Source organism: Dermacentor albipictus, chromosome 1 (assembly GCF_038994185.2).
Source record: "Dermacentor albipictus isolate Rhodes 1998 colony chromosome 1, USDA_Dalb.pri_finalv2, whole genome shotgun sequence".
In the NCBI taxonomy this organism is placed as follows: Eukaryota; Metazoa; Arthropoda; class Arachnida; order Ixodida; family Ixodidae; genus Dermacentor; species Dermacentor albipictus.
Window position 1 is genome coordinate 387,566,141 of NC_091821.1, and position 20,961 is coordinate 387,587,101.

General features: G+C 46.6%; 2 protein-coding genes across 4 annotated transcripts in view; one reads left to right on the forward strand and one right to left on the reverse strand.

Moving 5' to 3' along the window:
• LOC135916979 (putative sodium-dependent excitatory amino acid transporter glt-6) overlaps window positions 1-17,451 on the forward strand; it is a 66,875-nt gene extending 49,424 nt beyond the window's left edge. For all 3 annotated transcript variants that reach the window (XM_065450417.2, XM_065450416.2, XM_065450415.2), the window contains exons 3-10: window positions 46-256; window positions 2,220-2,262; window positions 4,913-5,015; window positions 6,013-6,139; window positions 7,446-7,679; window positions 8,855-9,049; window positions 11,036-11,170; window positions 16,917-17,451. In XM_065450417.2, coding sequence (XP_065306489.1) covers window positions 46-256; window positions 2,220-2,262; window positions 4,913-5,015; window positions 6,013-6,139; window positions 7,446-7,679; window positions 8,855-9,049; window positions 11,036-11,170; window positions 16,917-17,079 — 1,211 coding nt within the window. In that variant the 3' untranslated portion in view covers window positions 17,080-17,451. The remainder of the gene's footprint in view (window positions 1-45; window positions 257-2,219; window positions 2,263-4,912; window positions 5,016-6,012; window positions 6,140-7,445; window positions 7,680-8,854; window positions 9,050-11,035; window positions 11,171-16,916) is intronic.
• The window catches only part of LOC135902476 (uncharacterized), an 867,879-nt gene that overhangs the window by 816,237 nt on the left and 30,681 nt on the right, over window positions 1-20,961 (reverse strand). The window lies entirely within an intron of this gene.

Below are 20,961 nucleotides of genomic sequence, written 5' to 3' on the forward strand. Positions count from 1 at the left end.
TCAAATGCGATCGCTGCGTCTAGTGTTTCATCTCTTCTTCAACAGGCAGCGCTAACCTGAGCGGCAAGGCGAAAGGCAAGATGGCCCTGCTGACCTTCGCCATCTTCATCGGCACCAGCTTCATGTCGGCGCTCATCGGGCTGTCTTTCGTCACCATTATCCACCCCGGAAGCCCCGAGCTCAAGTCCGAGCTCGACGCCGAGGACGAAGTCAAGGGCAGTGCACACCTGCTCGACACCTTTCTGGACCTCGTCAGGCGAGTGCCTACATATTACTACTGGCAGTTTCTTGTTGGATTCCTTATCTGTTTTTATTTTTCGCCGCTATTCAGTTGTTGATTTTTTTAGTTTGCTTTAGATGTCCCGCTGTTTATTGAAGTTGGCTGCCATATTTTGAGCCGCATTTCAACGTTGAAAAACCATCCAAGTGAACTTGCATAACGTGTTGGTATCTCTTTAATGTACGAGCTCAGTATATATATATATATATATATATATATATATATACAGGGTGTAACAGCTAACTTTAGCCACTCTTCAAGATATATGCGAATGCCACGTAGCTGGACAGAATCGAGGTAATGCTGTTTGCCGTCGCTTGCAGATACTCAAATTACTTTCTTTTTCAATCCGCTAATTAGATAGTTAGTCTTAAATAATTAAACAACTTCTCAAATATTAAAATTAGATAAAAAGTGTAAATGAGAAAATTGTAGAGCGACATGAAAAACTCCCGATATAGCTTTCTGTTGCCCAGTACGAGCTACATAAATGTTGTTGTTTTTTTTTCTGAGTGTGAAGGAAGCCCGCGAATACGTGCAGTGCCTCAAGCGGCCAGTCGCGCGGCAATTTTGCGTGCATTTGCGGGCATCTTTCACGCTCGGAAAAACACTTTTATTCAGCACGTATTGAGCACACTGGCCCTCCAGTTCATTATGAGAGAGTGGTTTTGTTCGAGTATCGGTCAGTAATTATACCGTTTTCGATATAAAGAATAACTCGCTTTTTCCGGGTTCTTTATATTCGGGTTCGAATTTGCGTTTCTTTTTTCTTCAGCCGACGTTGACATCGTCGTATATTGGCGTTGCACTCGCATGTGCCGGTACACGCACTGTCAGTGTTGTGATCGCCAACTCAGGAAAGAGAGCGGATTAACGACGTCCCTACCCCCTTCAGAAGGTAGAGAAGTGGACAACACTTCTCCACTTCTCTACTCTTGTGTCCTTTCTGCAGGTTTCACCTCTTTTTTGCATATAAGTCTAAGTCACGTGGAGACTGCAAAAAATGTGGGATGTCTTTTTCATGACTACAGCCGTTGGAACAAGCCAACCGAATTTAGTGTTTCGATTTCTGAAGCAGCAGTCTCTTATGCGTATCCTATAGCCATTATTTTCTCAACGTGTTCCTCCTGCCGAAGTATGTGCCGGAGTTCCACACTTGGTTCTTCTCGACTGAGCTCACGTGGGTCCACAGCGTCTGGGAAGAACTTCGATAGCATTATATATTCAGTATTGTTTCGTTTCGTTCTTGTTTTCTCGTTTCTTTTTCTGGCAATGTTAAGCGTAATACCATTGTATCTGTCCAACCTCTACGAAGGATAACATCATATTCTTCAAGGTGATCGAGTCGTATGGGTCTAGCGCATGCTCAGATCTTTGCTCTGAGCTCGTCCTCACTTTGGCACTTATAACACAAAACTGGATTCACAGCGCATCTTGAAGCAAACTTCTGTCGCTCAGTTCCAAGTGCGCAATCAGAAGCATGCTGAGAGGAGCGCACATCTTTATAACTACATTGTTTCGCCCTATTTATTTGGTGTCGTGTTGCTGTAAACTCGGGAACCAGACTGTAAAACTTTCATCCTGTTTTACAAAAAAAGTGGACAGTTTTCTTCTTTAGCACATCAATAAACATTGCCACTCATTTCCCCTTTCAGGAAATGATTGGCAAAATTACAACTTGCTCGTCAGTTTGCCTTGTCGTAGAAGTGGTGCTTAAATTAAAGCTGGTAGTAATGGTTAGCGCAGCGTTTTTTGATTGTCAAAAACCTTTCTTTACTGAGTTTCTTTTTTTTTTCACTTACTCCCCGTTGTCACCCCTGTCTTCCTGAATGTTCATGTAGCGCAAGTGCTACGCAGGCAATGCTATTTCGTTTGACTTTTTTTTTATTGGCTTGAGCGTGCTGACTAACATTGGCTTCTTGCTGCTGCCTTTTTTCAGAAATGCGTTTCCCGAAAACCTCGTAGAGGCTTGCGTTGAGCAGGTGATTATTTGATGATTTATCTACCTAATCTAATCGCGCCCTGAATACCTAATTTCGCTAAGCCTTCTGCAAGGGGCTTACCCATGGTGTTCATCGCAAGCATATACGCAATAACATTATGTGTATGGTCTTTTCCCCATTAGTAAAAAGAAAATACTACGTCAGACAGCATGACCCAATATGAATGCGAGGTTTATCATTTTTACACTGATACGTGGGAATTTTGAAGGTTACCATTATTGGACGCATTTAACCAAGCACAAACGTTGCATAAGAGTACCTAATTAGGGGCGATGCGATTCTCGAATCCCAAAAATATGTTAGCTCCATCTTTTCTTATTCAGCTGCCATGTAGTGTTCTCGAAAAAATTGAATCGCTGATACTTATTTCTCTCGTACTGTTAAAAGCCATCTAAAAGTTTTGAAGTTTTGAGGAAGTTCATTTTAAGTAGTGCTGGCTTTACAAAGGTGCATATTCCGAATGGTTACAGATAGAGATACCTAGCCTTTGCCGTAAAACTTCGCGGTTTCCTCAAAGCAATAATGACTTTTCTTTTACCTCCAAGGCACTGCATCTGTATCGTTTCAAAGCTGCTACAAGCTTAGTATAGTATTACGTATCAACATAAAGGATTCAAAGCCACCTTTAAAAAGGCACGCACATACTTCGGACTTTCACACCGTGCAGAACGCACAGTCATGTATTGTTCTGATACTATTGTCTAAGCGAGTACTATGTACCAATGCTGACAGTCATGTGTCTTTTGGTATTTACGGCCGCCATCAGCTCTACTTGTCAATTATCGCTGCTCATAGCTATACTTACGCAATGCTTATTATTGCGTAAGCGTTCTTTGGCGAGTATCCCAGAAAAAAAATTTCACCCGAAAAGTGTAAAAAAAAGATCCGTAATTTGCGAAGACATGTATTCTTCATAGTAGTGTAAACGTAGATTATGGGTAGATTCATTAGCGATAAGGAGCGATTGCAACCAAAAAAAATTTACATTTTAGAAAAAAAAATCACCGACGATTACGATCCTCGCTAATGCTAAATTTGAGCGCAGCTCTATACGCGTTTTCATTTCGCGATGTACTGAAGCAAAGAAATTGAGAGAGACATATAGCAGATTCGGCAATCGCCGAAAATCTTACCTGCGGGTCAAGCGCGTCGGCTTTTATACATGACTCGTTGAAGGTCCCAGTGTAATCACTGGTGCCACGTAGCTTCTGGAAAGAACTACACAAATCGCGTCGCGCATACGATCAGATTACAAAGCCATCGCAAGATATGATTGTCAAAACAAGTGCCAACGAGACTAAACCAAGCAAACCAACCAAGCGCGAGAGAGAGCTGACGCAAGCAGACGATAGTACGAAACCGATAATACGATAGCCCTTCGCGGCTTGCGCCTTTCATATCCCGCTCCGCGTTCGCTCTTTCATCTTTTGCTGCGCTCGTTCGCTCTGTTACACCGCCGACACCGACACTCGCCTCAGGATGAGGCACCTGAGAGCTGCGCTATAATAAAATAGTTCAATGCGTAAGTATTCTCGGTCGAGTACCCCGACAATTTTGTTTACAAAATCATTTCCGTAACGCGAGAAGCGTGACACCTTACCCATAGGGATATACAGGACTCCATAGAAAATGCATGTGAAAGCCTATGGTAGGGGTGGGCCAAATGAAGTTTGGGGGTGGGTCAACGTGAACTTTGGGGGTAGCCCAGCTTGAAATTTGGAGGTGGACCAACTTGAAATTTGGAGGAGGGAAGACCTCAATTTTGGGGTAGACAACTTGAAATTTGGAGGTCTACAAACTTAAATTTGGGGGTGGGCCAACGTAAATTTGGGAAACAAAAGTAAAAGCCAAGTAACAGCAGATCCAAAGAATGCTTACGTTTTAGTAAAAAATTCTCAAAATTTCCATAATTTTTTGTCGAATAACTTCAGAGTATTTAGTATCATCAATTCGAACAAACGTGTTTATTAGTCGTTTAAATCGCGTGCAATTTATTATTCTAAGATTGCCATAACATCAGCGTGAGCATGCTGATCTTGTTTACTATGTTCCTCTCAATCAAGTTGCTTGAGTGTGAGCGGCTATAATCTCTGAGCAAGCAACAGTGCATCTTTCTCATTCTTTCTTTTTGTTGGCACAACGCTCTTGCTACATTATTCATGTTCGGCGATAAGTGGTGTATTATCTTGACTTGCCCTTTCCCTCTGCAAAGTCCTTTAAGTAAATTTTCATGACTTAAAGCATGCTGTCTTTAGTGTAAACACTTTTCTTGTGAAGACACTGCCAACGTAATATAATTTGGTCATGCCCCAAAAGTTAAAATTGTGCTTAATGGCAGTAACTACGATATTTGTCACAATATATACTGCGAGGCGATCTGATTAATCCGCTAGGAGGACAATTAGTTTATAATATATGTATTGGTAAGGCAACATTTGCACTTGTGACGTCAGAAACTTGGACTCAGTGTAGTTTTCTTAGCGTTATGTGAGGTGTGAACAGAAAATTAAAACGCTATTACAACATCGTCTGAAAAATATGGACGTGAAATCATGCCAGCTCAGCATGACAACTTCTGAAAGCACTACTTCGCGACCATTTATTCGTTTGTCGCTTCTTTTCGCCCCAGGGTTACACTTCGTACGAGAAGAGAAATATTTCAATTAGAGGAGAAGCAGCAAGAGAAATCTCGAAAAGGAGCTGGTCACGAAGATCTGGGACCAACTCCTTGGGTGAGCAAGCATGTCGCGTTGTTAAAGCTCGTAGTAGCGCTAACTGTTTTCTATGTATGACCGATGCAGACAATCACGCATCTCAACTGTGACTTTCCTTGCTACAGTGTGCATAGAAAAGGCCCTTTGACAAAGTTTGACAGCCTATAAAATATTCCCTTAATGAAGAGAAAAATCATGGGGCACTGGTCTAGGCCTTCGTCAATGGATGGGCTATAAACGTGTTGCCACCCTTCTCAGGGATATGCGGACGTAGCGGCAGAATTCAAATGTTGTCGCTTGCGTCGCAGCATTTACGTGCACACTTATTTTTCTTTTTTCTTTCTTTAACTCTTCCTATTATTTACCTCAGTAGGGAGCAGCAAGCTAGCATTTCTATTCCCGTTGTTCACGGTATTCGTGTGAAGTCTGCGCTGTTTGGTCACATGAACGCACTTCAATGAGAACGTGTTTTTCATTCTTCATAAGAATGCGTGAATGGCAGTAACTGTTGGTAAATAAATTTAAGCGGGTTATGCGTCAGGCAGTCTAGGTAGGGCATGAGTAAGGGAGAGGAAGGCGATATATGAATGGCACACGTTGGCCGTTTCCTCTATCGTCCCTCCTCAGGTGGGTCCCACTTTATATAAACTGTTAACGAAAACGTCTTTCAATTTTACTGTATACTAATTGACTCGCATTATCCGTTTTCCAGTTAGCTCACTCGATCATACGCTTTGTCTATGTTGTGTGAGTGTTTGTCTTATTCATTTTATAGCGACTTGGGTGATGGCATTACTGTTGTCACAATGAGTACTTTTGTTTCATTAAGTCCAAAAAAAAAACATCTTTCTTTTTTTTCCTTTCAATCCACATACCACTGCACGTAAGCAGGTGGCTTAAATACAAAGCCGTCGCTTAAATCCTTACCTGCACGATTCTGCGGGTATTTTTCTGCTCTACCTAATTTTAGGAACGCCATTCTTCGAGAGAGGTAACCGTTATCTCTATTTTGCAGGCTTGATCGTATTCTGCGTTGTCTTCGGAAGCGCATTAGGCACACTTGGCCAGCCAGTTGAAATCCTGAAGCAGTTCTTCGCGGCACTGGACATCGTCATTATGAAGCTTGTCTTCCTTGTCATGTGGTGAGTCACACAAATAAAGCAGCACGTTATTTCGTCTTATAGCGCCAACTAAATTTTTATATGATTTTATCCGTCCGTAAGATCGCCCGTAACACGAACGTGCAATACGTTTTCAGTTATGCCATCGTTCCTCCTTTGCTCACTCACGGATACAAGTCTTGAGAATCGCAGTCCTTGGCAGTATTTAGTTCTTACAAAGAAAGCCATGTGGGTCAATTATATTTTTCTGTTATTGAAATTTCGCTTCAATCACACTAAATACGGTTATAACACACTAAGCCCTTTTCTATTTAACCGCGTGATGTCAGATTCACCTCGATGATTACCATCTGTGTTGCACTCTTCTCGTCAGGCTGATGACGTCTGCATTTGGGCCTCTGGCTCAAATGTAAGTGACCTCCAAAAGGTTTTCAATAACGTATACACAATATTAAGAACTTGGTGAATGAAAGGAAAATGTCCTTGTCCCATGCGAAAGCTGCAGTTTCGCCTTTCACAAGCGTTAAGTAAACAGCTTCCACCTTCCCTTGGAAGAAGGGCATTTAAACATTGTAAAGCGCTTTCTTGGCGTAACACTAGATAAACAATTATCGCGGGCCCCGCATACAAAATTGCTTGACGACCAAGTAAGCCCTACAGTCAGCATACTACACAGACTCGCAGATACAATATCGTGTAGGTCAATTTCATCAATGCTGGAAGTTCACAGAGCTGTCGTAAGACAAAAAATATTCTACTCTGTCCCACATACCGCGTAGCCTTTTTCGTACCTCAGAGGCACGACTCCAGAGACTGCTAGCGAGAAATTTTACAGTGTGCTACAGTGTCCCTCGTGTAGCCTCCAGCGCTATAGTCATTACAGAGCCGTGGTACCTTCCCCCCCCCCTCCCCCCAGCGTTCCTCGTAGCGCCAGCCTTCTGAGATGCCTGGTATGTTGCCAGGGCGATGTTCCTGCAGCGCAGCAGCAGTTGTCTTGCGTGCTGCGTCACGCCATCTCACCTCCGCGTATCGATAGAACACCGTGCGTGCGGTTCTTGCGCAACGCTAAATCTTGCTACAGCTTTCAAAGTATTGCCTTCGAGCGAAACTGGCTATATGGTGTAACGCGCGTTGTAACTATACAACGATGAAAGCAACGAAAAAAACCCAAGGACATGTTACGGCGCTTTTTGGGTACCATTGCTGACCACTTCATCTGAACTGCAATGATTTCGCTGATTCGCTAGCTATGGGAGTACGGACAATCGAAATAATTCAATTCATGCGTTATTCGCCGTAACACCACTGCGCCAATCTTTCCCCGCAGGATGACACCGGTGGGAGTGATGAGCCTGCTGTGCGCGCGCATCCTCTCTGTGGGCAGCATCGTGGCGTTGTTCCACCAGATGGCGCTGCTCGTCGCCACCGTGCTATCAGGCCTCGCCGTCGAGCTCTTCGTGGTCGAGTGCCTGCTGTATTTCGCTGTGACGCGGAAGAACCCGTTCAAGTTTCTCGGCGAGCTTGCGTACGTGGGTCTGTGTGCCTTCGTCACGGCCGCCAGGTACGTGAACACGAATCACGCGCCAAGATGAGCACCTTTATTAGCTATCACTGCTGCTCCCTTTAGTCGCCCTTTTGAATCACTTGCTAACTTGCTGTCCACATCTGCAAAGCCGTAGGCCTATATACAGGCCTACGGCTTTGCCATTCTCTCGGGCTCACGTTGAATATTGTCAACATTGTCGCACTTAAGACCGGCTCCAGTAAAGGTGCTCTTGTACGAAAGATCGCGTACGAGCTAATTAGACCCATTCTCCGCCTCTTTCTTATTATACGGACGGCTGGAGGACAGCGCGATTGTCCTTCCTTTTAAGACACAAGACGGCCGCAAGGACAAACGACAGGCAAACGAGCTCGTCAATTCGTTCGGTTAACCTGCTTGCTTAGTTGCACAATAATTTACTTGGCAGGGTTGTAGCTTAGTTCAATGAATCTCTAAGGGCAGTTGAGAGAAATGAGTTGCGCATGGTATCAACAAGTCTCTCGGATATTATGGCTAGATGAGCTATGCGGCGACTGAAGTCAATGCGGCCAGAGAGTGTCGTACATCTAAAAGAAAACCACTGCATTGTGCGCGATTTGCTTGGAATACATATCGAGAGAGTCAGACATGGTGTGCGCAATAAATATCGCGTGCACAACCAAGCGTGTTGCAAGAGAGAGAGAGAGAATAAACTTTTGTGCTGAGCCCTCAGTGACGGGTGGTGCGCGCTGGCACCAGATGGGGTGGAACCTTATTCTCAGGTCCCATATGTGTCCAGCAGTTCCTGGCCCCTAGCCGCCAGCGCGAGCTGGGTCGGGGTGTGGCCGCAAGACCTACGGTTATATCAAAGATTTCCTAACCAATAGAGCAGCAACTATCCGGATAGTAAATGAACGGTCAGAGCCTGTGGAGCTCGGAGACAGGGGTACCCCACAGGGGTCTGTCCTGTCGCCTCTGCTTTTCAACCTAGCACTCCTGCCCCTGCGTGTTGCAAAATGTGCTTTCTTTTTTTAGTGCGCGTCCAGATGAGAAAGAATGCCCGACAGGGCGTTGCCACTACCATGCAGTAGCACGCGTCGTCTTCCATCTGGCTTCTGCGGAGCTACTTCAAATTCTTACCTCCTTGCAATTCGCAGGGCTAACTGACATCGGAAATGTGGTTCAGTATGACTTCGTTCCTCGCGCATGCGCAGTGCACCCGTGATGCCATTGACGCTCAAGTGCCTGGAGGATAACTGCGGGCTGGACAAGCGCGTCACGAGGTTCGTGGTGCCCGTCGGCGTCACGGTCAACATGAACGGCACCGCACTCTTCATCACAGTCTGCAGCATCTTCATCGCGCAGCTCAACGCCATCGACATCTCTTCGGGAGACTACTTCGCGGTCCTGTGAGTTCGCACGCGAGCGACGACAAACGCAGGAACCTTTTAGTGGAAAACGTTCATCGTTTTCTGTTCAAGCCAACAACAAAACGGGAGAAGCTATGGCAAGTTAAATCTGGGGGATTATGTTCTAACCCAAACGGTTTGCGTTGGGCCGCTGCTGTGACATAGAATGAAAAAAAAAATTACCTGGCAGGTAAATTTGATACATGTACGCTGTCATTAGGATGTGAGGAAAGCGTAGTACCACTGCTCTTCTAACACTTCCGAACCATGGCTCACTCATGCTCATAACAATCCAGGCTGAGGGCATCACGGCGACGCCCAAGCTGCTCTCATTGGAAAGTTTGTGACATAAGAGTACTGAGGATTTTGTATAGAGTCTGTGCGTCGTTACTTAACGATGGACCATAACTACATTCCGTAATGACGAGCTTGCTCACTCATTCATTTGAAGTCATGGTCAGCATTTGTGACGGTTGCATATGGTTGCTATACGCCGACGTGTACATTGGTTGCAACTACAGAAAATTTCATTGAGTAGTAAGTAACCGACACCGGGTATTATAAGGTATCCTGTATGGAAATGAGGCACATAAAAAAGACAATAGAATACTATGCAATCAAACCAAATTTCAGTAGGCAAACAATCCATGTTAAGCAAGCTCAAACTACAGTCTTAAGCGACTATTGTCACCAAAAAGTAAATTTTCGACGCTATTTCTGGGTAATAATATACATGTTACTAAAGCTCATTGTTTTGTCGTCATGGAGCGAATGTTTTTCGCCAACAATTCCAGTTTCATCAGAGAAACAAAATCAATCAAGAAACGGTTTACGAAGTACAGACTTCAAAATTATTCGGCGACATAACATGTAAATAGCAGCGTCCAGCTCAGTCAGCGCTTTTAAGAGGAAGCTTTAGCTCAGGGCCAACTAGGATTTCCCTATCCAAATACTTGTAAAATGCATAAATACGTTTACGAGACAACCGGTCAACCAATCTGAATGAGATTCGCTGCATTTTAGAGAAAGAGTTATATCCTAATAATTCCAACAAGCATAATTTTGACATATGACCTCAAATCATTTACAAACATTTTCGAAAATTAGTAAGTTCCGAAAGCTTTACAAATCCGTGACTAAATTTGCACCGAAAATGCATATTGCAGTTCTGTAGATAGCATCTATTAGAGCATCTGAAGCGTAAAAGGTTGGCATATTAATTTTCAGCTCACGTAAGATTGCTACATCATTTATGAGGGAGTTGCGAAAGTTCTAGTCGCTACATAACGGCACACTTCAGAGCAGTGTGTGATAAACCAATTTTGCTCACTTTAGATTTATTATTACGTGCAGTTCGCATAACTGCGTTACATATATATATATATATATATATATATATATATATATATATATATATATATATATATATATATATTGCTGCGTTACAAAGTTTTAAATTTATGCTCAAGTTATTTTTTCTTAACTTTGCCATTTTCCATTTTTTAAGGAAGGTTAATGCTTAATAAAAGATATGCTTCCAACGGTCACTAGATATTTACTTCTTCATTTTAATGCAACAAGCCTGATAATATTCGCTGCATTTCTTGCCAAGAAACACAATTTCGCCGTCCCCATGTATTTGTATAGGAACTGCTCAACTGCGCGAACGTACATGTATACAGTATTTAAACTAAATGCTTTCATTCACGCTAGGCGGATGGTTAGGTTCGTTCACCGCAAACAGTTTCACTTCCATTTCTCGTCGTTCAAACCGAGATTCCTAAGGTATCGCTAGAAAGACAAGGACAGGGAGGCATAATAACACACTGCACCGTGTGTTGTCGTTCTTGAATCCGCCGTTGTCTGTTTAGCGCTACTCAGGATCTCAGTATTACAGACCAACTAGCCTGAGTTCATGCTTAACACTGTAGTTTATTTCCCGGAGCTCGTGCTCAAGTTGTGCCGCCGTCTCGACCCATGACGCAGGATCACGGCCACAGCTGTGAGCGTGGCGGCGACGTCGGTTCCCAGCGCGGCGCTCTTCCTCATGGTGATGACGCTGTCAGTTATTGGCGCACCGGTCAGTGACGTCAGTCTTCTGTTCACCGTCGAGTGGCTGCTGTAAGTATATCGCCTTCTGTTTGAACCAGTAGAATGGTACAGCAACAAGCCGTACCTTAAAGTTATGGCGAATAGTGGATGTGGCAAGCACTGTCGGCAGTTTGTTTCACACCTGAGCATTACAGGCGCCGCAACGTGCTTGTTTCCTATGTAAACGCTACCAGCGGGTGTCGACATTAGCCTCATTAGCAGCCGATAGTTCCAGTTTTCCTGGACGCCATGTGTGCTTTTGTTGGCCTTAATCGCATATATAGTAACGTAGAAGTGGTGGAAGCCTTAGAAGTATTCTCACAGACCGTCAAACAAGCAATATATAACGTACTTTTGCAGATAGTACTCATGGCCGAGCGGGTACTAGCGACACGAAATTTCGGAAGGTGCGAGACGACATGTAAAGAGAAATAGAAGGGCCAGGTGTCCCCACATATACGCTTTTCGCACAAGAGAGAGAGAGAAAATGATAAAAGAAAGGCAGGGAGGTTAACCAGGACTGAGCCCGGTTGGCTACCCTACACTGGGGAAAGGGAAAGGGGGACGGAAAGATGAAAAGAAGAGAAAGTCCACTGGAGATATCAGTCGGTCACTCAGTCCAAATCACAGGCGCTCACTCAATCCGGTCGCTTTCAAATATCGCAGCAGCGCTTTTGTGGCCTTTTGTAGCTGCGATATGCGAGGCCATGGTCCCAGGATCTTCTTCAAGGTGAACGGCTTCCCATCTAGCTGATTGAGAGCCGTGCAGAGGTCTTGCCTTTCGTATTCATAAGATGGGCAGTAGCACAGTAGGTGTTCTATGGTTTCCTCTACACCGCAGGCATTGCACTCGGCGCTATCAGCCATTCCAATCAGAAATGCATAAGCATTTGTGAATGCGACTCCCAAACGTAAGCGGCACAGCACTGTTTCCTCATTTCGCCGAAGACCTGGTAACAGCCGCAGTTGCATAGAGGGATCGAGGGAATGCAAGCGATGGTGAGTGAATTCAGATGTGTGCCACTTCTCCAATGTCAAAGAGTGCGCTAACTTGCCTAAGTGTTGGGCTGCGTCGGTCCGCGATAAAGGTATTGAAACAAGGGTTGCTCCCTCGTGTGCTTTTCTAGCAGCTTCGTCAGCGAGGTCGTTGCCGGAGATACCGCAATGACCAGGCAGCCACTGAAACACGACGTCGTGTCCTTTCGCGATCAGGAGATGGTGCATTTCTCGTATCTCCGACACGAGTTGTTCACATGACCCGCGACGAAGAGATGCCAGAAGACATTGTAAGGCCGCCTTGGAATCGCAGAATATAGCCCACCGATTAGCCGGTTGGTTATTAATATAATCAACGGCACCTCGGAGGGCAACAAGCTCCGAACCAGTCGATGTTGTCAAATGAGAAATCTTGTATCGTATGCTTAGTGATCGTGATGGTATAACCACTGCACTGGTGGAGCTGGTCTGAGTGCAAGAGCCATCCGTATATATATGTATTCGATCAAAGTAGAAAGTCTGCAAACAATCCAGAGTTGCTTGCTTCAAGGCCAAGGTAGGCAGGTCGGCCTTCTTTCTTATTCCTGGAACCGTAAGACGCACTTGAGGTTGTTGTAAACACCACAAAGCTGAGGTTGAACGTGCAGAGGGTGTGAAACCCGATGGTAAGGAGGCACGATGGATGCTGACCTTGTTGGAGAAGGACGCCTGTGGTCGTCGTTCCGGCAGGCACGCAAGAGAGCTTGACTGCATCCGTGAAACATGACGAACATGGGCTCTAAGCGTTTCAGTACTAATGTAAGTCGTGATCGGATGGTCTTGAGCCATTACAATGGTTCCAGCTGTTGAGGCGCTGCGCGGAAGGCCTAGGCAAACACGTAGTGCCTGCGCCTGCACGCTCTGAAGTTCTCGAAGATTTGACTTGCATGTTTTAGCAAGTACGGGAGAACTGTAGCGTAGGAATCCGATGAACAGCACTCGATATAACTGTAGCATGGAGCCCACTGATTCCCCATGTTTTGCCGGCGATGAACTTGAAGACGTGAACAATAGATGTGAGCTTCTTCTTTAAGTGGGCAACATGAGGGCTCCAAGTGAGGTCTCGGTCTACAATGACGCCCAAAAACCGGTGATTTCTCTTGTAGGAGATAGGCTGACCATTGATGCATACCGGATAAGGAGTCATCGCTTTTCGCGTAAAAGCGACTAACCCACATTTTTCTGTTGAGATGGTAAGGCCTTGTGCGTGAAGGTAGTCAGATGCCTGTGTTGCTGCTTTCTGTAGCCGTGCGCGCACCTGCAGGCGAGTGACCGCTGATGTCCAGATACAGATGTCGTCGGCGTAGATGGAAACACTCACTGTTTCCGGCAGGGATTCGGCCAGCCCAAGAAGCGCGAGGTTGAAAAGAATAGGGCTTAGGACACCGCCTTGGGGAACGCCTCGGCATGTGTAGTGGTCGGTAGTCGGACCATCTTCCGTTCTTACGAACAAGGACCTTTGCGTCAAGTAGTTACTGACCCATCGATATACTCGTCCTCCTAGTTCAATTGTCAAAAGTGCGTCTAGAATGGTTTGATGGAAAACGTTGTCGTAAGCGCCTTTCACGTCAAGAAAGAGTGCTACTGATAATCGCTTCCGATATTTTTGTTGTTCCACAGATGTTACTAGATCGATGACATTGTCAATCGATGAACGACCCCGTCGAAATCCCGCCATAGAGTCAGGGTAAATCTTGTGGTGTTCAAGGTACCATTCGAGACGCATGAGGATCATACGTTCCATGAGTTTCCCGACGCAGCTGGCAAGAGCTATAGGCCGATAGGATGCCAGTTCGAGCGGTGATTTTCCTGCTTTTAGAAGCGGTACCAGGCGGCTGCGTTTCCATTCCTGTGGGACGACACCATCTTGCCATGAACTATTAAAAACACTGAGGAGTTCTCTTCGTGCTTCTCTGCCTAGGTGGCGCAAAGCAGTATATGTTATGCCATCGGGCCCTGGTGAAGACGAACACTTACAGAGCGCCATAGCAGCTTCTAGCTCTTCCTTAGAGAATGGAGCGTCCATACTTGCATCTCGTGGACCGGGGATGTTGCCTAGAGCCATGTCAGGGACTAAAACTGTGCCGCCGGCGACGTTCGCACAAAATTCCTCTGCGACGTCTATCTCACAGCGGTTTTGATAGAGAGCAAGGGCGTTGAATGGGTGTCGTTGCTGGGGACTTGAGCAAAGACCCCGTAGGGTACGCCATACACAGGACAATGGCTTGCGGGGGTCTAGTGAGTCGCAAAAACATTTCCATCTTTGATCCGCTAGCTTATCCATGCGGCGTTTGATCTTCTTTTGCATGCGCCGAGCTTCTCTGAGATCAAGAATTGACTTCGTGCGCCTGTACCTCCTTTCAGCTCGGCGACGTAGTGCACGAAGCCTTTCCAATTCAATGTCATTCTCTGTACGCTTTGATGGATGTGTGAAGTAGCGTATACAATCTTGCATAGCGTCCGCAATTGTGTCTTCTAACCTGCGTGCAATATGTGTCTTGCATGTGTCTTCTACGCGATCTGGAAAGACTGACCAGTCGATTTGGCGAGAAACAACCGGTAATGTGGCGTCTAGTCCATCAATTCTCACATAGGTCGGGATATGATCACTTCCATGGGTTTCAATATCAGTGAACCACTGCACGCTCAAAGTCAGGCAACGTGACACCAAAGTCAAGTCAAGGCAGCTACTGTACGTAGTTCCTCGCAGAAAAGTCGGGCTTCCGTCATTTACAAGACACAGGTTGTGGCCTGATGCAAAGGATACTAGTGACCTGCCCCTCGAATTTATCCTGGAGCTTCCCCATATATGGTGGTGAGCGTTGAAGTCCCCTGTTATTATCCAAGGACCGGGAGTAGCAGCCATAATATATTCCAGTCTTTTTCTATCAAACTGACTTGTTGGGGAAAGGTAGACGCCAATAAGAGTAAAAGACAGCCTCTTCTTTTTCACAGTAACACAGACGTATTGGTTACCGTCGTGTGGCGCTACTTGTTGGGAAAAGTACGTAAGGTCCTTGCGAATGTAGACCAGAACCTTACTGCTACGGACACACGTGTTGGAAACAAAAGATTCATATCCCGATAGTCTTATGGAGGCTGATAAGTTCGGTTCACAGATGACCAGTATAGGAAAATGGTTTGCAAATACGAACTGTCGAAAATCCGAAATACGGGACCTCAGGCCTCTCGCATTCCATTGGAATATGGAGGCACTTCTCACATCATCCCGGAACGATCGTTGTTGTCGATGAGCCATGTTTCTGCTGTAGATGTTCTCAAGCACTGGACTTCTGAAGGCTCGCCAGAACCGGACTGATGGCATCCAGCACTTGCAATGCACTTCGAGCTGTTGGTGTCTGTAGCTTGTCCAGAAGAACACGAATAGCACTGACCAGAGAGCTGATCACAACAACAATTTGTTGATCTTGGTCCGCCAATTTATCAGGAACAGACGAAGTGTACCCTGCTGTAGAAGTATCACTTCGCTCAGTAGGGGCATGTAGCTTCGGGAGTGCAGGCCACGCGTACGCACAAGATTGTCGCTATATAGAGGCAGATAAAGATTGTTTCCAGAGTGATGGTTGGACATTGGGAACTAGGTGAGAGATAAGCAGGAGAATTCCGGGACCATCGTTCGCAAACCTAGGATGTTCCTCCACATAAGAAGAAATTCTAGATAAGTATATGTATTAAGCCTAGCTGAACTCATCAATTATGATGCCAGAACGTCCAACAGCGTCGCTTTTAGCGTGAACAGAGCCTTCGTAAACAAGAAAATTACGTATACCTTGGACGAAATTCGAAATATCGTTAGCATATGATGTCTTACGTCCCGCTTGTGACTGGTGAGTGGTAAGTTATTCCAACTAAATTGTGAATAAGTTACAGTTAAACAATTTAGAAGGTGTGGTTTGGCGAATGTTATATTTTAGGAGTGCTGACTGATGCTACACCTTTTCGCCATTGCATGGACGCTAATTGTGAGAATGTGGCACACTCTCACTGCGGCTACCTCACTCACAAAAATGGTTCTGCCTAAATCACTTCCCGGTCACCGTCTTCCAATGCATGACCTCCAAGATTGTAGGAGCAGCGCAATACTTTAGCACTTCGCAGGTGCGAGGATTACTTGATCTCTAAGCTGTATCTCGGACGCTCCGTCGTATTCGGCATTTCAGAAGACATGACCTCGAGGGCACAACTGCAATTTTTTGAGACTCAGTCATCTGATTGCGTAGAACAAACTTTGAAAGGCATTCAGGGCTTCTTTAGTTTCTCTCACTCAACTACGCTCTATAAAGATATTTAACTTCTTTAGAATTACCCTGTAATTCTTAAGTGTAATTCTTACTTTCGTCTTTTTTTACGCTGAGGTGCAGCTTTGCAGTTGCCCTCTCCTTTTTTCTTTGTTTTATTTCTCTATCTGCGTGCGTGCGTGCGTGCGTGCGTGCGTGCGCGCGCGTGCGTGCGTGCGTGCGTGCGTGCGTGCGTGCGTGCGTGCGTGCGTGTGTGTGTGTGTGTGTGTGTGTGTGTGTGTGTGTGTGTGTGTGTGTGTGTGTGTGTGTGTGTGTGTGTGTGTGTGTGTGTGTGTGTGTGTGTGTGTGTGTGTGTGTGTGTGTGTGTGTGTGTGTGTGTGTGTGTGTGTGTGTGTGTGTGTGTGTGTGTGTGTGTGTGTTCATCATGACAGATAATGCAGGGTTTTTCGTTTAACTTGAATTCACTTGCTTCTTTTGTGCAGCGACCGTGCGCGGACAACCAACAACTGCTTGGGCGACTGCTTCACAAGCGCCCTAGTGGACCACATATGCTTCCGGAAGAAGCCTTCCGAACTCAACGAAGTCGTCGTCGTCGTCACCAATGACGATGGAGAAGCTGAGAAGCTGCGAGACTCGACGCTGTGATCAAATACCCTGCTACCCTCGAAAGACGCTCACAGTGGTTCTCACTCGAAGCGGTACCACGCAAGGAATAGGTGTACCGCAATGCAACAGACTCTCTTCCCGCGAAATTCAAGATGTGCATGAGTACCGATTGTACGTTTCACGTCACCAACGCGTTCGCTCGGCGTGTTTAACGCCACGGCAACGTAACGAATGCGGCGTTCAACCGTGCTCTCCCGCTCCGCTAGCCTATCGCCCCGCTTCATGGCATACTATCTTTGCACTGGCTGAGTAACTGTGCCGTTCTGACGTCGCAAGCCAGATTCAGAGCCGCGCCAACCACGTCCCGATGGCTTCAGTGAATACAATAAACGGCAGCTTATTTATTTGTAATTCAGGAGGAGGAGGAGACAAAGGAGGGAAAAGACAGGGAGGTTAGCCAGTGTAAGTACCGGCTGGCTACCCTGTGCTGGGGATAGGGGTAAAGGGAATAAAAGGAGAAAGAAGAAGAAGAGGAAAAAAAAGGAAATTCACAGAGTAACGCGAAACTACGCTCTACAACGTTCAAAGGCGGTCACACAATTCGCACGTCCTTAAAAACTTCAACAAAGCCCTTAAGGCCTTGAATGCCGAAGCCCGTCTGGACCAATGTCCTAGAGCTTTTTCCTCTGTAAAGGGGCGATTGTCCAGTTTTGCGAGAGCGGTCACAAGCACTGTTCTTCGCACTGCGTAACGGGGACAGTCACAAAGGAGGTGTTCAATCGTCTCCTCGCAGCCGCAGGTGTCACAAGTAGGGCTGTCGGCCATTCCGATACTGAATGAATATGAGTTCGTGAACGCCACGCCGAGCCACAGGCGGCACAGAAGTGTTGCTTCCGCTCGTGGCAACCCTGGTGGTAGGCGGAGTTGCAGACGTGGATCCAATTTGTGGAGACGTGCGTTCGTGAAGTCACTGGTGTTCCACAGATTTTGTGTAAGCTCGCGGGCGAGGGAGCGAAGACTTGTGGCTACATCTGTTCTTGACAGTGGTATGGGTATAATCTGGGCGCCATCATGAGCCGACCGGGCAGCGTCGTCCGCACTGTCATTTCCTGAAATTCCACAGTGACCCGGTATCCACTGGTAGATGATGTTGTGTCCCTTGTTGATTGCGTGATGGTGGAGTAGTCGGATGTCTGCGACTAGTTGCTCATTAGGTCCATGGTTGAAAGGGGACATCAGACACTGAAGAGCTGCCTTTGAGTCACATAAGATGGACCATGAATGTGATGATTTCTGAACGATAAACTCCAGAGCAGCACGGATAGCTGCGAGTTCTGCAGCCGTCGATGATGTAATGTGAGATGTCTTGAACTTGAGGGTGACGCACTCTGTGGGAATCACCACTGCTCCAGCTGAACTATTAGAGGATACAGAACCGTCAGTGTAAACGTGGATGCGTCCTCTGTGTTGTTCATGTAGCACTGAAAGCACGGTTTGTTTGAGGGCAAAAGTTGACATCTCTGTTTTCCTTTTGATACCGGGAATAACAAGGACAGCCTGGAGTGGATGGAGGCACCACAGCGGTTGAGATGGTCGTGCTGCAGGCGTGAAGTTTGACGGTAAAGTTCCATTGTTGGCGGCAATAATCTTGCTAAACGCTGAACGAGGTCGAGCGGCAGGAAGGGAGGCGAGATGATGCGATGGAAGTCGGGCGAAGTGCCTGATATGCATCCTCAAAGTGTCGACTTGAAGATAAGTGTTGATAGGGTGGTCATGCGCGATGGCTATTGTTGCTGCCGTGGACGCACATCTAGGAAGACCAAGGCAAATTCGCAGAGCTTGAGCTTGTACAGATTGGAGGGCACGGAGGTTGGTCTTGCCGGTCCCACCCAGTACAGGTAAGCTATAGCGCAGGAGACCGAGGAACAGTGCGTTATAGAGTTGGAGCATCGCACTCACAGACGCACCCCATGACTTTCCCGCAAGAAATCTGAGCACGTGGGTTATCATGACTAATTTCCTTTTTAGGTAGGAGATATGAGGACTCCAGGAAAGGTCTCGGTCTATTATCACTCCTAGAAAGCGGTGCGTCTTCTCGTAGGCAATTGGCTGTCCATTAATTCTGATAACGTATGGTTTCATTGCTTTACGCGTGAAAGCGACTATAGAGCACTTCTCGCAGGACAGCTCCAGACCTCGTGCTCGAAGATAACCTGATGTTAGTGTGGCCGCTTTTTGAAGTCTGGCGCGCACCTGAGGACGCGTCGCTCCTGATGACCAAATGCATATATCGTCTGCATAGATCGACACATGGACGGATTCCGGAAGGGTATGAACCATGTCGATGAGCACCAGGTTAAATAGAGTGGGGCTCAAGACTCCGCCTTGTGGTACGCCTCGGTAGGTTTTGCGTTGTGATGACGCACCGTCCTCTGTTTGCACAAAGAATGACCTGTCCTTCAAGAAGCTGGATATCCACCGAAAAACAAGGCCGCCTAGGCCGACATCACCCAAGGCGTCCAGGATGGCTTGATGGGTTACGTTGTCATATGCGCCTTTAACATCCAGGAACATCGCCGCTGACAGCTTCCTGAGGCTTTTTTCGTGCTGAACAGACGAGACAAGATCTATGACGTTGTCTATAGAAGAGCGTCCGCGTCGAAAGCCTGCCATAGCGTCAGGATATAACTTGTAATGTTCTAGATACCACTCTAGACGCGTCAGCACCATCCTCTCCATCACCTTTCCTAGACAACTGGCCAGAGCAATGGGACGATAAGACGCCACGTCTAGGGGTGATTTACCTGGCTTGAGCAAAGGCACAAGGCGGCTGGACTTCCATGCAGCTGGAACTTCTCCTTCACGCCATGAATTATTGTACACGTCTAGAAGTGCATGCCGGGCTGTGTGACCGAGGTTTCCAAGAGCTGCGTATGTCACCCCGTCAGGCCCAGGCGATGAGGAACGTCTGCACGCTGCCAACGCCGCCTGCAACTCCTCGATGGAAAACAGATTGTCCATACGAGAATCCCGCGAGATTGGAACATCACGGGGATCATGTGTAGCGAACGATGGCGGTAGACCAGCGACCTTGACACAGAAGTCGTCCGCTACGTCGAGCTCTCTGCGACCTTGGTAGAGAGCCAGGCATTTGAAGGGGTGGCGTTGTTGCGGTGATGTTCGAAGACCACGCACTGTTCTCCATATATGTGACAGGGGTTTATGCGGATCAAGGGTATCACAGAAGGTTTTCCATCTTAGAGACTGCAGGGCGTTGATCCGACGCTGGATCTTCTTCTGTATGCGTCTCGCCTCCCTTAGGTCGTAGATGGACTTGGTGCGCCTGTACCTTCTTTCCGCGCGACGGCGGATTGCTCGAAGCCGCTCCAATTCTGCTTCGAATTCAGAGAATTTAGGAATAGGCCTAAAAGATCTTGTGGCTTCTTGAGCAGCGGCGTTAATTAGCTTCTCGATGTTGCCAGGCAGACAGTCCCGGATCTCTTGGCAATTCTTCTCCATGAGCAACGTGTATTTAGGCCAGTCGATGTGATGAAGAACTGTAGTAGAGTGTGACTTGCGTATGCCGTCGATTTTAACATACGTTGGAACGTGGTCACTACCACGCGTTTCGTTGTCCGTGAACCATTTCACACTGGCACTGAGGCATCTTGAAACAAACGTCAAGTCCAGGCAGCTGCTGTATGTCAATCCCCGCAGAAAGGTGGGACTGCCATCATTTAGGCAGCAGAGCTCATGGTCCGACGCGAAGGATAGTACACGTCTTCCTCGACAGTCCATCTTCAAGCTTCCCCATAGCGGATGATGCGCATTGAAGTCGCCGGTAATAACCCATGGTCCAGATGTCGCTGTTAAAATTCCACCTAGTCTTGCGCTGTCAAATCGACTCGAAGGTGAGATGTA